The following is an 18,417-nucleotide window of genomic DNA, read 5'->3' as shown; positions in this document are numbered from 1 at the left end:
ACCTACCTACTCTATTCTGCACTCTTTCAAGCTGTTACCTGAGATCAGCTGTGTACGGATCCCAACAGATACAATCGTAATCGACTAAACTACGAACATAAGTGAAATACAATTGCTCTTTTAGTTCATCCGGTAACTGATTGAAGTTATAAGTGCAGGAGTCCCAATGAACCTGCCTTATTCTTAATATGCATAATGTGCCTGTTCCATGTTAACTGAGACGTCATTAAAATTCCTAAATATTTGTATTCATCAAGCTTTTTTAATGCCATATTGCTCAAGGTATAAGTGCATAACTGAAATGCGTGATTCTTTGAAAAGGTGACGTGAACATATTTTTGAACATTTAGTGACATCTCCCACGTATTACACCATGTTCCTATAGTCTAAATCAGTCTGTAATGACGAAATGTCACTTGCGTTATCTCCGACTATAAATGACACAGTCGTCCACAAATATTTTAAATGAAGGTGTAAGGCCTCTTTCAATATCATTCATCAAGAGTAAAAATAAAAGGGGACCCAAAACTGATCCCTGAGGAACATGTGAGGTCACTGGAACATATACAGAAGAAAAACCGCTGAGTACCACAGACTCCTGTCTTGCACGAAGATATTTGGCAATCCAAGCTATGATACTGTTGTCCAATTTGTAGGCCCCAAGTTTTGAGATGAGAAGATTATGTGCAACCACATCGAAAGCTTTTTTGAAATCTAGAAATATGCAGTCTATTATTTTGGTTTTGTCTATTGCCGAGGCCAGATCATGAAAGAATTCTACTAACTGTGTAGAACATGCAAAAGCCTTGTCGAAAACCATGTTGACTAGAGCACATGGTTTTTCTTGCATGTGATACTTGTTAAACAAACCAGTCTGTAGTTCTCAACAGAGCTTCTGGATCCGCCTTTTTGAATGGGTACAATGTGTGCCAGCTTCCAATTACGCGGTAAACAAGACTCGGATAAACACTTTGTTAATAACTGAGAAAAGTAAAAACACAATATTGCAGAACAGTTTTTAAGAATCGCTGCCGGAATATAATCAGGGCCACAAGCGATCGTCGGCTTCATCTCCTGTAGTAATTTACGCAAACCTTCTACACTAAATATAACCTCAGGCATTTGATTAATGTCCATTTGGAAGATCACATTAACAGTGCAAGAATGCTTTGGTCTAAACCCTGACAAGAAAAAATTGCTAAAGAGTTTCACTTTGTCTTTATCAGCATTAATTATAGTTTCAGAGCTCTTTAAGGGGGGGATAGAATTGTTTTCTTTACCGTTACGCCTAACAAATCTCCAGAACTCTTTGGAATCATTGAGCAACTTCACACCAAGGTTTTCAAAATGGGTATGGTTGACCTGCTCCACAAGACCCTGAAAGCTTCTTTTCAAACATTTCAGCTCTAACCAAGCATTTACAACAAGCTGGCAAGCAGTGCCCAGGCATTTCAAATAATGATTACAGTGTTCTACACAGTAGTACCATGTGCTCATTCGAACACAGTTCTTGCTTAGGACCTCCTGTCAAGCCAAGTATCTGTCTAATACAGTACTTCCAGAGCTCTGGGTCCTAGTTTACAGGTGGTCATATGCAATTTTAAAGGAGCCCTGAACTGCTCCTTGGGCTTAGTGAAAAAAACACATTGTGCAGATAGCATACACTGCTGTGACCATGTCAGCCAAATTTTGTACTCATATGTGGCATGTGGAGCTCCCAAGTAGAGTGCGAAGTCACCTTTTCATAAACACTTTTTTTTTAAACAGGGACTTTCCACTCATCCATTAAGAAGCTGCTGGCGACTTACATATGTTGTCCGATTGAAAGATTTTCATAGACTGCTGCTATTGGCCAACAGCTGACATCAACAGTCAGTTTTAGCAGAGCATTGCTTGCACTACGCTGCACTCACATTTCACCTGCACCGGCAGCTGCATGAACTGTATTGAGTTCACTTAACAAGCGCATCAGCCAGCGATGCCAGAGATGCACTCTCCAGCTTGGCTGGAAACAAACAAAGAAACGAAGTAGACACACCCTAGCACTCCGCTCAATTAATTTTGTAGCAGAACGTGGGCAGCGTTCTGTGTTCTGATGCTGGTACAAGTTGTGTGCAAGTGCATTAGTGTTCCCACTAGTGTTCCACCGAGAGGCTATGTGCAAATTATTAGGATACACCGGACTGAATGAAGCGAGCCATACACACTCTACACAAGCTGTCTTAGCAAGACAGTTGCTTGGATCACTGTGCTTCTTCCTACTGTTTCTGTATATATTAACACATCTTTACTAAACAGGCGGAAGAAGGAAAAAAATTTCGCTTTGAATTTTGATAAGAATTGGGCACTTCCTGAAAAAGCAGACTGTCGTCTGCTTATGCTCTGCTGTATGTGCCCATGTAAGAATGAAACTTTCACCACACTGCTTATTGGTGTCGTAGCTGTGGTGTCTCAATAATTTTGATTAGTTTTGAACACTCAACTAGCCTCAAACTATGCGAAACTTAAGCCCAGGTCACAAGTATGCTACGCCTGCAGTGCCTCACAAGGGGCACATGCGCTAGCAGGTGCACTCCTGGCCACTTTTGGCTAGACATGCTTTGTATTGAACTATTAATAGCACTTGAATATGTGCAATTTGGATTTGTCTAGCATCCTTGGAGGACAAAGCCAGTCCACATCACGTAGCACCGCTATACTGGAGCACGAGTGCGAGCGTGCAATCCAGCTCTGCTGTGCACTACAGTTGCACACAGCGTAAATATCTCGGCTGTTGCAGGGTACATGACAAGCCATCTCGCTGTAATGCCATAGGTGGCTGCCCCGTTCCTTCAGAATGGACGACATAGGGGGGAAATGGGAAAGATAAATATTGTGCTTGCAGTATCTACAATCAAGCTAGGTCTTTTTGAAAAATTATTGTGGTACAGTCGAACTCGACTATATTGAACCCTTTTACATCGAATTATTCTATATATCGAACAATTTCTGGTCACGGTATAGTTACAATGAGTATATGTAGCAAAAATTGCGCCTACATCGAACAAAAACAGAAGCGAGTCCCGATATATCGAACGTCAAGCGGCGGAAAAGTGCCCCCAGAAGTTGGCTTTTCCTCGCAGTAGTGGGGAAACATGGCGGCGTCGTGGCTCCATCCAACTGCTCTCCCTACCGTGAAGTCGCTGCCTCGGGCTGCGCGGGCGAGCTGTCGACACCCCCTGCAAAAAATGATCCTGGCCCACCCGCAGCACTTGCTCAGACAGCCAATCAGAGGCTCCCGTTCTCTCGTCGTGCATGATGGCGAAAGTGCGAGTTGTCTCGCTGCTTTTCTGGTTTATTGTGTTTGCGCCTTGTGGGCCTTCTCCTGCAGTGTTGCCGCGACAAAGTGGCAGAATTCGCCTTTCGTCGTGAAGCTCGAAATCATAAATTGGGTCAAACCCGATAAGAAGTCGGATGACCCCGCAGCATGCAAGATTCAGAGGAACACTCTCGGCACGATTAGGGCTAAAGCGGCCAAACTCGCAACCCGGTGCCCGTGGCGCCCGACACGTACGCACGGCCGTGTGCTAGTGGTTCTTCATACGTGTCGGTTTCCGCGTGCTAGGTGATGACTGTAAATTCTGGTGAATGCGACGAAGCCGTTGCCCGTGTTGTTGAAGTTTGGAGCGAGCTGTCAGAACTTTCAGAAGCTGCTGATGAATCAATGGTGGACGAGTTTGTGAGTGCAGATGATGGTGTCACGACCATGCGAGAGCGCGAAAACGAAAGCTACATCGCCGACATCGTACCGAGCACAAATTAAAGTGGGCACAATGAGGAAAGCAACGACGGTCCTTTGCCCACATCGTCCGAAGTGATTCGTGCAGTCGCACTAGTCCGGTGCTTCTGCGCGAATGTGGAAGGTTGCGGCCTCAGCTGCTCCGACTCCTTTTGACAATGTGGGGAAGTGCATGCATCGCAAGCAGCGAAATTGCCCAAGAAGAAGAAAATGCAAGACTAATTAATGTGAAACTAAGCTAGTTTCATCAATAACGTGATTTTATAAATGGTATGTGCTTTTATGACATTCAATTATTTAGCAGGCTTACATCGAATTATGCTCTATATCGAACTGATAAATGTTTTCTTGCGAGTTCATTATAACCGGGTTCGACTGCAATATATTTCTGGGAGGCACCATACTCGTTCTAAGGGTTTTTTTGAGGTTTCAAACAATGGTGGTTTAGGGCCCTTTTTTAAGAGCAAAGGCAATATTTGGTGGTGGAACAACTTAAGAGAACACTGAAAACCTTCCATTTATTTATAAAAGTTTGTTTTTGAGAGCCGAATGCAGCAGAGAGAATGCCTCTTCACCCCCTCGAAAAATGCTTTCTTCTTACCTTCACACTAACTATGTGAAGTACCTGTGGTACTGTGCCCCTTGCCTTTCCAGAAGTATTGTTGTGTACTATCACAACATAATATATGTGCTTTCCCAATCCCTGCTCCCGAACATTCCACTACGATATTCTCTATGCTCCCTCCAATTTTGCCTTCCCTTTCAGCTTCCTACCACTGGCACTACCTTGACCTGCCAAACCTAACTTTTTGGTAACACTAGAGTCAAACCCAAAAATTGCTAATATTTGGTGAAAAAATGCCGAAAGCTTTTATATACTGCTTATTAAAAATTGAAAAACTTTTCTTAACAGGGAAGCTGAGAACGGGTACAGTAGAACCTCACTGATACGTTCCCGTTATGTATGTTTTCCCGGCGTCAATGTTCACAATCGAGAACATCTAAAATGACCCAATAGATATGCTCCTTTCTTCCGGTTCATACGTTCCTGGAAAACAGGATTTTTCGGCACCAATGTTCAGTGCATCACCAAACTGTGATTATATAAGTTTTCCAGCAGCTAGATAACATGTAAACAGGAAAATGCGCGATTGGAAACAGTATATAGCTGCCCACCGTGGCAGCTTAACCGCAATACTCGCCCACCCATCTCACGTGAAATGCAGGCGAGCACTCACTTTCTCATTTCGGTATCAGCAAATTTCCGGCGTCGTCACACGCAGCCTTCACAGCTATCACCGCCAATCCTATTGCGATAAGCATCTTTGCCCATCTGTTGCCGTTGGAAGCGTAGCGCAGTAAAATGCGACCCGTTCCCTGCTGCAGACTGCGATGGCATACGTTTTCGGGCCACTAGATCCCATGTGAATAAGAGAAGGCCCAAGGCGTGCGCGCGATTGAGAACAGTATAGAGCTGCCGGTCTCGCGTGAAAATGACAGCACGCACAGTTTCTTATTCTGGTACCAGCAAACCTTCACCTTGGTCGTCGCACAATGCATTCACAGCTATCGCTGCCATACCTATTGCGATAAGCATCTTCACCTATCTGTTCTACAAAGCGTGGTGCGTAGTGCCATTGGTAGCGTACTGCACGCTTTCAGTAAGCAGGTGCTGCGGCGGCGGTGCTCACATCACACCGCTGCAGGAGGTGCAATGTGAGCATCCTGTTTTGCATCGGCGGCATCTGGCGTCGCGCACCAGCTCAATTTCGTTTTGGTTACCCGTCACCCTCTTAAACCACCACGCAATAGGAGCGAGAAGGAAGGGGGTTAACCGAGGGGTCCGATTTTTATTAATCATATCATGAGAAGCCAACAAACACAGACACCAAGGAAAACATAGGGGAAATTACTTGTACTTGCTAATTGAATGAAAGAAAATGAAAAATTAGTGGCAATGAAAGCGGATGAAAAAACAACTTGCAACTTGCTGCATGTGCGAAACGATCGCACGTCGTCGCATTATGTGTGCAATGCTCTAACCAATTAAGCTACCGTGCCACGGTTCCCCATCCACTTTCTTGGGTATTTATGTGCTACTACTAGAACTTGGGAGTGTTAGCCATAGGATATAGGAAAGCAACACAACGCATCTCGGGCCACTGGTGCACCATCAGCTCAAAGTGCATCGGCGTCTCATGCCACAAGGATCTGCGTGACGCTTCTCAATACGTAGATGCCAATAATAGTCGAGTCTGTCGAACTTTTTTAGTTACTTCGGATCATATGTTTTCCTGGTTAGTACGTCTTTTCTCGCATTCTTTTCTTCGAAAGCGTATGAACAAGGTTCTACTGTATAATGCTCTACAGTGTTTACTAAACGTTTTCGAGCAGTGGACCAGCCTTCGTCAGAGTACAGTACTCTGACGAAGGCTGGTCCACCAGCCGAAAACGTTAAGTGAACACGTCTTGTTTCCAAAAGGTTCGTCATCTCTTTTCTGTATATGTTAAATCGGGTCCTGCATGCTGAACTTTGAAGAAACTTCCTATATATCCATCTCTCTCTCTCTCTGTGTGTGTGTGTGTGTGTGTGTGTGTGTGTGTGTGTGTGTGTGTGTGTGTGTGCACGTGCGTGCGCGCATGTGTGTGTAAAAAGGCTTTAGGTGTATCAATGTGTTGTTTTGACAAGCATAACAGCAGATCATGTTTGCCACTGCACAACATGCGAGCTGCTAAGCTTTGGAGCCCTCTGCTCGTCCAGTCACATATATGGGTACATTTTGATCAAACTTGCATCACTTAGGTATATTGGCACGCTGTTTTCAAAATGTGCAATTGATTTTCTTGTGCAACGAGTAGTTTTTAAAATATTATGAAATATACATGTTTTTTTTTTTCTTTGGGCTAGTTTGAAGGTGAGCTCTACATGAAATGAAGGAGACTAGCAAATAAAAATGATGTTTAATGATCAGAGTTTGAAGTGCTGAAAGTATTAAGGTGCTAGACAGATCTGGACCAAAGTTATAGCATGCCAAACTTTTTTAAGAACATATAGTAACACCCAGGACAAATAATTACCGTTCAAGAATTTCTGTAGTTGTATTTGCTAATATTTTAGGTCTACTTCCCTCGCTCATTGTCTACCTTTCTGATTAAAAGAAAAAAAAGGGAAGGAAAAAAAAGAGAAAAAAATTTAAAAAATAAAAAGAGAGAACATTATTGCTATAGGAAAAGTAGTACCAGAGATATCATCACTCCAAAAGGGCAACACCACCAGAAATGCTGTTTTGAGAAAATTATGACCATTTCACGACACGTCCATGGTGACTATGGCAAAGGCAAATTTGATTTAAGGATACAGGGGTCCAATCAAGCAAAAATACCATAAAAACCGGAATATAGGTCGAATTTTTTTTCAAAATACTATCGCGCAAAGTTGACCCTCGTCTTATATACCGGACATTGGTGGAAGAACTACGGAACTCTTTCAACAATGGGTGGACGAAGTAAATAGCTGCCTTCGCAATCGCCATCAGCAGCAGCGCAGCGTGGTGACATTGTGGCACCAGCATTTTGCGCTTCCATTGTCACAAAGTTATATTGGCTAAAGGCTGTGTTTTGACATTTTGTTTCGAAATGAGCGGAAGCCGACGTCAATTCACCGTCGCCTTCAAGAAAAAGGCGACTGAGTACGCGGAAGCCCACGGCAACCCGGCGGCGCAGTGCGAACTTGGGAGTATCCGAAAAGAGCATTTGGTAGTGGCGGAGGCAAAAGCAATGTATTACAACTTGCAGCAACCAAAAGAAAACGTCATTTTGTGGGCGGATCACAGCAGACCGCAGAACTGGAAGGCAAGGCTACGGAGTTCGTCCGGGAGCTGCATGTAAGATCGCTGCCTGTGACTACCGAATGCATCCATTTGAAAGCAGTAGAGATCGTGTGCGCCTATGGACTGGGCAGCGAGAAGCACTCATCATCTGACTCTAGTTTGGACGACTCTGATCAAAGGCGTTGCTCTGATTCGGAGTAGCGCTTGCACACTTCGTGCCCTTCTGTGTACTGTACACCAGGCCAATTTTTAACAGTATCGCACGACCATTGACCCGCATGTTTGTCAGCACCTTATCATCATGGCATGGAGCGGCGAAATAGCGAAAGTAAGCGCATGTGTGCACATGCGTGTATCTCGTTTTTTTCGCCGCTCAGCGCCGTTAATAAGGTGCTGACAAACCGTGGGTCAATGGTCGCGCGATACTGTTAAAAATTTGGTCAGGTGCACATGCGAGAAGCATTTAAATAAATAATGTCACCATTGTGCAACCGGCTGAGTCGCATTTGTTTCAAGGTAAGGGTGTCTTTCGGTACTTTTGCCATTGAAAAATATTTTTTTTTTCATTTTTAGAATTTGTTAGTTGGGGGTCGACCTATATTGCGGTCCGACCTATAGTCCGGTTTTTACGGTAAGTACGCCAACCTGGAACAAAGGAACACAAGAAGCTTTTTAGGCCGATTTTGTTGGATACAAAGAGCAGCGTCTGATGCGTGTTCAGAATGTTGTGGTGCAAACAGACCAAGCGCAATACATGTACAGACATAGTGCGCCAAATACTGCATAGGTTTTGCTGCTGACCATGAGTCCATGACAGCTGTGGTTGTGGAGAGCTATTCTACCTGTACCACACATTTCAAACTGCACTTGACCAGAACCAAACCATGAGAAGAACTTGCGTGGTGTCTAACATGGCCGTGGCTCCATTGGCACAGATTACACGTACAGTGAGACCTCGTTGATATGATTTCGTTTCATACGAATTCGAGGAGTGCAATTGCAAGCTTGCCAAAGCCCCCAAAACAAGAATGCACTTTTCAGGCCGCTGGGGCCCATCCGGCTAAGCACATGTGGTCATTTCGTGGCGCAACCAATTCACACGATTCCCATTACGTAGATGTCAACTACAGATGACTCCACCAAACATTTTATTGACTTTGGGATGTACGTTTTCCCGGTTAGTCTGCTTTTTTCTTATATTTCTCTTTCAAAACGTATGAACAAAGTTCTACTGTAATTTCTTTGCTAAGTAACCCGGCAACAAAAATGTTCCTGCTTCTGAGTGTTGAAATAAACTTTGCAGACACACTTTATGAGAAAAACAGTGTTAAACTACAAGCACTATAACTCATTGCTATCCAGCTTGCGTAAAAGTACATGGAATTGTCTGGTATGCTGCAACAGTGTTGGCAGCACCACCATTGAGGCAAACGTGTTGACAAGTAAAAAATGAGTGCTGAGCTGGGGAGGGCAGCGCAGCTATTACTACCATCTTTCATTGAGGGACATTAGCCATAGTCATCCTAGAAGAATTGGTCACTGAGTAAAAACCTGAGTAAAATTCACTGAGTAAAATTGGTCACTGAGCTCTAATGTAGCAATGTTCCTTTATAGCAATTTCTATGAATGGGTGGATGTCTGATTTTCCCTTCATTAATTGATAATGATGCTTCGAAATAAACAATTTTTTTATGGAAAAGTAGTTTGCATTACGTTTCAAGTGAACAGCTGCAGGTAAACATCAGCAGGTACTACAGCAGACATTGTTTGCAATTTATTTTGTTAGCAGCTGTGAATGTGCAAGAGGTGCCAGACTACCAAGGCATTCACTAGTAAATAGAAAAATGCATTTAACCCTTTCAGGGTCAATGATGTAAATATATGGCGCCGCAAACAAGTCCAAAATGGTTGATGCCATATATTTACGGTGCCGTCTGTACATTTGAAAAGTGCGCCAATTTCCTAATTTTTACTCTCCTGGCATGTGCTGCCACTATTTGGGAATACAGGGAATGTTTTTCTCGCGTCTCCCTCTCTCGGTTTTCGTTGCATGGTTTGTTTTAGAGCTCGTTTGCTCCGGCACGTCTATATACTACTGCTCGCGCATTGGTGCTCGCGTAGGCGGTTTCAGCTTCTTGCGCTCGCAAAACTGATGACTATCTCGTTACTAATCGCTCAAAGGGCAGCTGCCTGTTTCTTGCTCGTTTAGTGCTCACAGGGATGAGCATAGGAAGGATGCCACCGTGCATTTGTTTCCTTTCCTTTTCTTACTTTTTGGGGAGAGACTCGCGATATCTAATTGCCTCTGGTTGGCGATAAGATGAAGATTGGCGGAAGTTTGTCACATGTTTTGCTTTTTTGATGGGCACACAACCAGACAGTTTTTTTGAGTGCACGCACCTACACAGTTCGATTACGCTATGGACGTGAATATTGTAAGAGCAGGAACATTTGAGACTTGCCAAATATTCTCGTGTGGGCATATTCTAAGCTTTGAACTATAACAATGCATCAAATTTTTAATTTTGATAAGTTTATTTCCTTTTTTATTGTTGTTATTCATGAATAGCGAGTACATATATACCAATGCAAAATATTTTTTGCTCACTTTACGGTCACCCTAGAAAAATTGCGGTAAATTTTTTTTTCGGAATAGGTCCCTCAGGAGAATTGGAATCTGCATTAAAAAAAAAAAAAAAAAAGCATCGAGCCTGGGCGATCACATATGGTGAAAAAAAAAAAAAATCGACCCTGGAAAGGTTAAGGCATATAGAGAGTTAAAGTAAGGGGTGTATGAACAGACATTTTTGAGACCAAATCAAATATGAATTGAATAGTGCCTGATGGAAATCGAATCGAACATCGAATACTTCTCGAATAGTTTTCGAATAATGAACAGCTGTTATCACAGTTAATATAAAACGATGTTCATATTCCAGAATTCTTAATGTCAGCGAGTTCTGTCATCGCATATTATATTATCAAACGTTGTTTATTAAAAGCACAAATTTAGCATTAGAAGCAAGCAAGTAGTTTCTTCACATGAACAGGGCTCCTAAGAGAGCGTGAATGAATGCTGTACAGCCTGTAAAGTATGGCTACCTACCTAAGTGAAGTAGGCTGCTGCACTGCCCAAGTTCTAATCTTTTATGTCTAAAGTATGCCCGGGGGGTGAACATTTACCGTACTTTTGTTCCAATTTTGCGTTAATTTGGTGCAGTTGCTATTTCGAAGTACTTGAAAAGTATTCGAAAAATATTAGCAGTTACGTATAATGACTATTCGACTCGAAGGCTGAATCGAATACAACATTATTCCATTCGTTATTAGAAATTTTCGAATATTCACACACCCTCAGACAAATTCACTATTTCACGGAATGGTCATTTGATGTACGAACATGGTGAGATGAAGAGTGAGAGAATTTCAAGGCATGTTCCGAAGAGTAGATGGTACCCTTAAAGAATGCATAATGGGCTGAAATCTTGACCAAACTGCAACAAGACTTGAAACAAAACCTCACAGATCATTCAGTGGTATACTCTACAAGGGTGACACTGGAGTCGCTAAGTGGCTGGCTACGGGCTCAACACTTTGCCTCATATACACTCCTTTCTCTAAGCATCTCATGTCAAGAAATTTCTTTTGAACACTTGTACCAGAGGGAGCTTATAGGCCTCCTCCATGCTGCAACACTATGGAGATAAATGCTTACCAGTGCCTACCACTTGTCACCTGCCTTCTCATAACCACTTCGTGGCAAGTGGTCCTGGGCAAGTGCAATCATTTTACTAGTTGTCTTAACCCTTTCCATACCACACTATTATACTGATATGTGACCAAAAATGGCCAAATTATTCTTAAAGACCCTAGTTGCCAACGTGCTTTACTTCTTCCATTAGAATAAACTTGCTCCTGTTTGCGCTACCCCACAAATTGTGTGTTACCATCTACCAGAAGCATGACAGACCACTAAGACAAAACCAGCTCGTCAATGGCATTGAAAAAGAAGAAGAAGAAGAAGAAGAAGAATAAGAAAGAAAGAAAGAAAAGTACTGTCAACAGGCGGGGCACATGCTTGGCCGTTTTTACCAGAAATGCGTGGATGAACCGAGTTTGTCCACGGCATGAAAGGGGTTTAAGTTGTTCACTGCTCTAAAAAATCTGCCTAAGCCACAGATTATTGCAGCCACCCACCACAGTAACTTCAGCTGAAAGAATGGCAGGTGCTTTTTCTTCTTCTGCTCTTGTGCTTGTAGGCTAGAATTTCACATTGCCTGCGTTTACAAAGAGGAGGGAGGTGCCAAACTCATTTCATTAGAACAAAGGGGGTGGAGGCAGACACTTGTCTCACTTGTATATAATGAGCAGCCAAACAGGTTTTTTTTTTTTCTAATCAATGTTGACCGGTGGTACACAAGAAAAAAGCTTTAAAGCAAAAGGCAGGAAAAGGAATAAGCAGAAATGGAAAAAAAAGAAAGAAAAATAAAATAAAATGAAGTTCAGGTGCAATCTTGAGACTACCAAAGAAAGCGAAATTAGAAGAATACAAGTCAATTATGAAGCAATATTTCACAGCAAATAAAAAGTTGGGCCTATGCATACCTCACCAAGAGCCTCCTTCTCTTCTTCAGGCCTGTCAGTATCTTCCCCTTCCTTGAGTTCATCACCGGCCTCTTCCTTAACCTCATCCAGCACAGCCTCTTCCACTGGGTCTTCACCCTCAACATCCTCCTCCTCAACTTCCTCCTCAGCTTCTTCCTCTTCCTCCTCCTCTTCATTGCCCTCAGCCATTTCCGCCTCTGCCTTGAGAGCCTTGCTAAGCCGTGCAACCAGCTGTGACTTCAGGCCTTTTGTGGACAAGCCACGCAACTCCAGCTCCACACGTAGGTCACCAACCTGCAGAGACAACACCGCACTTACATTTGCAAAACATTCAAGCCTTTTAACAGACTGTGCAGGAGCTCTGTATGTTTCACAATTGTTATCCCCTCCATACGCAACAGCAGACACAGAAATCATGAAAAAGTATAGTAAACCCCCCCTTTTTTAGCTAAACATCATTGAGTTGAGTTATAACCTGAGCAGTTCAGAAAACTTGGCAGGGATAATGTAAAAATCCTATTACAAAGCTATTCTTTCTTGCGTTTGCTGTACCAGCGGCCCAAGCAGCACTCCACCCACATTATCACTGGCATCAGCTGGCTGTAAACAGTAGATTATAAGAAAGGAATAAAATTGAGCAAAAGGAATTCTTACGTAATACTGTCTCTTTATTAATTCCCGGCATGCACAATTAAAAAAAGAAAACGTCAAAACACGGACCATTTCACTCATGCCTATTGGTCGACATGACCACTTGCAGTGCTAACGGAGAGAAAAACCAATGTAGAAAAAGATCAGCACGCTTGAATGGGGCTGCTGTACAATGTCATTCCAGGAGTGATGCAAGGCCTACATTTTTTTTTTTTCTTGCAGTCTACTAATTCAGAAACAGATGGCAAATATATAGTGACATTCCCCCTTGAGTATAGCTGAAGCAAGCTGCTAAATGTTGTGTTAGCAGTAACGCATGCACTGCCCCAGAATCTAAACCAAAACATGTGGCAGGTGACGAAAGCCTGCCGTCTTCGTCTTAAGAAGTCTTTCCACTTGTCATTGTAATTGCATATACGAGACCAAGCCAACCAAAACAAGTGCGAGCGAAAGCTGACGCGGGCAGACAACAGTGCGAAACAAGCGGTACAGCTGAACCAGACGAGAGTACGAATAGAGCGGTTGGGCAGGTCTGTATGACACCAGTTTCCCCCGCGCACGTCACTGAAGGGGCCGCTCCCCATTGATTTCTGGCATTCGCAACTCACTTGCTGCCAGTAAAAAAAGTCCAGGACCAATTTCTCTTGCAGCACGAAAAAAACTGCCGCGAGGCAGCTTTTGCATCGCGCACATTTTTCCACTAGTGTGTATGTGACAACAAACGGAAGGAAAGCAGCACCATTAAAAAAAAAAGCTTTGTAGTTCACTTACTTACATATGTACGCACAAGTAATAGCCCCACTACTGGTAAAATAATTTTTTAACAAGCAGAACATACTCAGCAGTGACTAGAACATACATAATTATGGGTGATTTTACATGGCACATAAACCTTTTATTGCAGTGTTCCACTGTAGAGTATTACGTCAAGCCATTTTACTTACGTCTCTGTACTGATTTTAAAATAATTTCTTAATACAAATAACTCTCTAGGACTTGAGACTGACTCCAACCAAATAACTGAATTTTATTAGCCCGATGTTTCGGAGCCCATTCGGCTCCTTCTTCAGGGGGTTGTTCTTTAAGGGTGGCGGTGTGCCGCTTTTAAAGCGTCTTTTGCAAAGAAAGGAAGGGGGAGCACGGGAGGTGGGGAGATACTTCACAGATGGAAAGGTGGGGGGGAAACAAAAGGAAAGGGGGGGGGCATTGTTGACGGCTTTCGTGGTGCTGGGATGACCGGTGCTGGGGAGAGTGCTCGCGAGGGTGCCCTTGATGGGAGGCGGGGGGGGGGGGGGGGAGGAAGGTTACAGGGTCGCGCCGACGTTTTCGTGTTGGTGAAACAAGCGAGAGTCTACCTGGCTGTGCGTCCTTCTTTTCGTCATGTCGCCAAGGCCATGGACATACACCGAGGGTCGGTTGCCCTTCACGCGGTTTATGTTATTCCCCGTATTCTGAATGTGCCATGATTCCAGTAGTTCTCTCTTTCGCCAGTTCGTCTCTGTTTGAAGGATTTCAGTTTCCTGGAAAGCAATTTTGTGGTCGGCGTCTTCAGAGTGTTCAGCGACGGCGCTGCGAATACGGTTGAATGTCCTGACGTCGTTCTCGTGTTGTCTGATCCTTTCTTTTAGATTTTTGGTTTCCCCGATGTACGACGCCGGACAGTCGGCACAACTGATTTTGTAGACGACGCCTTGAGCTTTTTCTTTAGGTGGACGATCTTTTGGTTTAGGGAGGAGGATATTGAAAGTGTTTATTGGTTTGTGCGCCACTTTGAGGCCTTCTTTTTTTAAAATTCGGCTGAGCGCTTTGCTGGTACTTCTGACGTACGGGATGGACACTCGCTTCTGGGGTTGGGGAGAAGTTAATGGCTGAAGGTCCCGCATTTTGCTTCTTCTTTTTTGTTTTCTGGTTGTTTTTCGAATGAAGTCGTCTGTGTAGCCGTTCTTCTGAAGTTCGTTGAGAACAGTTTTCTTTTCTTTCTTTTGATCCGATTCCGATGAGGAATGAGTTTCGGCTCGTTTTAATAAAGAATTTACAACAGACGCCTTGTGGTTTGCCAGATGGTCGGGGTGGAAATGAAGATAGCAGCCTGTGTTGGTTGAAGGTGTGGGTGGAAATGAAGATAGTGGCCCACACAGGCCGCTATCTTCAATGCCCCAGGAGAATACATTTTACTACTGCCTTTCTTGCAGGTGTCTCCAAAAGCCTTCTTATTGTTCCTTTTTATCTGTCGTCCTTCCTTGCTCTCGGCAAAGTCGTAGAATTCTGCCCTGTCAACATGCCCTTTGTCCATCCTGTCGAGGACAATATTACAAGAGAGACCTGGAACAGACCAAGGGCCTCCAGAACAGCTTCTCGTGCAGAATTACAATCGTGTTAGTAGGCTACAGCATCTTTAGCTTCTGTCTTCAATGTGCGCACACTGACATAGTTTTCTTGGGGCAGTAGCACCAGATGAGTTGGTTGAGCGACTCACTGGTGTTCTGCATCCGTCCATTAATAGCACATTTGCTCAGAGGACCCATTACCTTTGAAAGTTCTTTCTGCTCCATTTGCGGGACGATCGTGACATCTTCTGGGCAAGTAATACGTTTGAAACTTGAAACAGAGGCGACCACGACCACGTAAGCAAAAGCAAGAATTTTACATAATAGTTTGTTCCTATAAAGGGCTATTCCGTCAAACTCTTGCTTCGAGTTGTTAACAAATTCGACTTCACCCTGCTATCTGCTAACCACCTCGTTAGCTCAGATGGTAGAGTGGCTGCACCAGAAAGGCAGTGGTCCCGGGTTCGAGCCCTGGATGAGGAAGAATTTTTCATCAGCTGCGGCGCTTTTCTTTCGAGGAACCCGTATGCGATTCCTTTGTGGAAATTGCTACGATTGGGTCGATGTGTCATTTTCCTTCAATTAATACATGATCTTTTAGTACAAATCATTTACTTACCACACACACACACAAGCAAGAAAAAAAAAAACACGCCATAACGATGAAAACCACGAACAACAATGATAAACAAACCGGCCTTCCCTGCTATTTTTAAACGCCAGGGCGCACGGCACACTTCGGCGCAACATTTGAACCGCTTTGAGCGGGCGCTCGAAGTCGTGCTTCCGCAGGTTTGTTCCTCATAGTGCAGTCAATTTTTCTGTGCCAATATTGCAACTTCGATTTTTTTGGAGGTTTACCCTACCATACCCCTTCAAAAGAAAACCACTATTACATCAGGGGCATATCAAAAGAAGGGGGAGGAGGTGGGAGAGAGAGGCTTACAGGACCTTTCCTTGAACAAAATTTCTGGCTATGCCACTGGTGCATGTGTGCGCGTGCACAAACACACACACACACACACACACACACACACACACACACACACACACACACACACACACACACACACACACACACACACACACACACACACACACACAGACATACACACAAAATCCACGCTGGCAAATGATAATGTGGTACACTAAGAGCCAAAATTACTATTACATCTCATCATGTTTTGTGATGCGGTACAACCAAAAAGGCAGCCTCACAATGCTGCATGTGAAGGTTGGGAACTCCACATTCCTGGTGGCAACATATGTGGATGCAACACAATGTGGGGGCAAAAAGATACTTCTAGTTGCTTCTTCCTCAAAAATTTTACGCAGGAATTAATGGTCCTTGTGTATTGCTCCTTCATACAAGAAGTATCACAATGGAATAAATGCAAAATAATTCTTTACGAGTTGTAAGAAAGTTCAGGTAGATAGTAAGTTGAGTACTTGGAGGAAAACCCCATTTTTCTTTCTCTGGCAGCACTGCTGTCAGGACAGTCAGTGGCATCTACTAGGCATATTTGGAAGCGTCGAAGTGCATCGAAAAGTGCAAGTGACATAAAAGTTTAGCAACACACATGAGATTCACAGCATTCTTTTATATTATGGCCATATTTGTTGCCATTGGGATACAAAGGGTTAAAATAGACAAAAATGATAAACCGCACAATTATTCGTGCCAATTTATAAACAAGCTCTAAAAATCGGGCATATTCTTATATCATACAAGCAGGCAGGTCATCTGACATCTATGGTCTATTCATGTGCACTCAAGGAAAATGCAGTTTAAACAGGCTGCCACTGCTGTCTCATTAGTTAAGACTAACAGCCCTCCCCAGCCCTCCCTACTTGAACGCTATCGCATTTGCACACAGAAAATGGAGCTATCACAGGTTACTAACACTTACCTTCATAGTTTTAGGGTCCAAGTCAGCATAATGAGTTGGCTCCTTTACGCTGGTCTCCTCTGCAGCATTTTCTTCTTCCTGTATTTTTTTTTTTTCATACAGCACGAATCAAAATGCAACAAAACAAACGTATCATCAGGCACTAGGTATGAAATAAGTATCTTGCAGTCCCATGCAAGTTTGCAGCTGAACAAACATTTAGCAGTTTAGATAAACTGGCTAGTAATATAGGCGAGGCACAGTCCTTACACAATTAACGTTTGCCAACCCCTGTAATACTAAGCAACCATTCCAGATTCTTTTTATGCATTATAATGTTACAGAACAAGGGTACTGAGGAAGCAGGCAATGATTCATATTTAAGCATCAATTTAAGAAAGCTAATTGAATCATGAACATGACACCACACAAATCACATGAAGTTTAGATAACTACAATAAATAAAAAAGACTCGTTACAGCTTAGCAGTTCACAAACACTGCCGGAGAGATTGTGGCAAGCAAAACCTGACTGAATTAGAGTATTTCATCTGTATGCTGAAAGAGTTGTGACACTACAAAAATTATAACGAAAGTTAGTTTTAATTTAAGGCTTCTACAAAAAAAAAATCAAGTTAAAATCTTGAGCTAAAACAGTAAAGCATATTCATATAACTGAAAAGAAGCACCTTTCGTCATATGAACTGGAGTTCTCGAGTATTTTTAGTGAAACTAGCAATATCACATGAACAGCAGGCTTCAAAGCTGAAGATATTAATCATAGAAAGTGCTGCAATATCCTGAAACCACCTTACAATGCAAAAGTTAGGCTTTAAATTTTGCTTGGCTGTGTTTGACCATGTTTAACAATACATGCAAGTGATATGTCAGCCACAACGCATTACCACTATTGCTAGACACTGCATTACACTAAAGAATAGCATATTTAGCCATTAAAAACAAATTCAGATATTAAGTGCGTCTTGTGCGAAACTATATAATGTATGCCTACATAGACCACACAATTACTTAAAAGCTTTAGAAGGAACACTTGAAGCTGTAATATCAGTTATGCAAGCAATTTCAGCTGAATGCCAACATTGAAAACTGTTTACTTGGCACAAAAATTCAGTGCAGTATGGAGAGCCTGCATATGTGAACTGTGCAGTATTATATATATATATATATATATATATATATATATATATATATATATATATATATATATATATATATATATATATATATAGTGCAAGATAAAAGTTTTGAACTCCTGCTATAAATTGAGCCCCTCGATTCCCCTTATTCTTCTCACACACCACTACAAAACAAATTTGA

General features: G+C 42.8%; 1 protein-coding gene across 3 annotated transcripts in view; it reads right to left on the bottom strand.

The window, feature by feature from the left end:
- The window catches only part of LOC135916572 (cell division cycle and apoptosis regulator protein 1-like), a 236,534-nt gene that overhangs the window by 63,338 nt on the left and 154,779 nt on the right, over positions 1 to 18,417 (bottom strand). For all 3 annotated transcript variants that reach the window (XM_065450003.1, XM_065450005.1, XM_065450004.1), the window contains 2 exons: positions 17,102 to 17,179; positions 12,214 to 12,507 (listed from right to left, as the gene is read on the bottom strand). In XM_065450003.1, the coding sequence (XP_065306075.1) occupies positions 12,214 to 12,507; positions 17,102 to 17,179 (372 nt within the window). The remainder of the gene's footprint in view (positions 1 to 12,213; positions 12,508 to 17,101; positions 17,180 to 18,417) is intronic.

Source organism: Dermacentor albipictus, chromosome 1, assembly GCF_038994185.2.
Source record: "Dermacentor albipictus isolate Rhodes 1998 colony chromosome 1, USDA_Dalb.pri_finalv2, whole genome shotgun sequence".
In the NCBI taxonomy this organism is placed as follows: domain Eukaryota; kingdom Metazoa; phylum Arthropoda; class Arachnida; order Ixodida; family Ixodidae; genus Dermacentor; species Dermacentor albipictus.
Note: the sequence above shows the minus strand (reverse complement) of the source record. Positions and strands in the feature narration are given on the sequence as shown.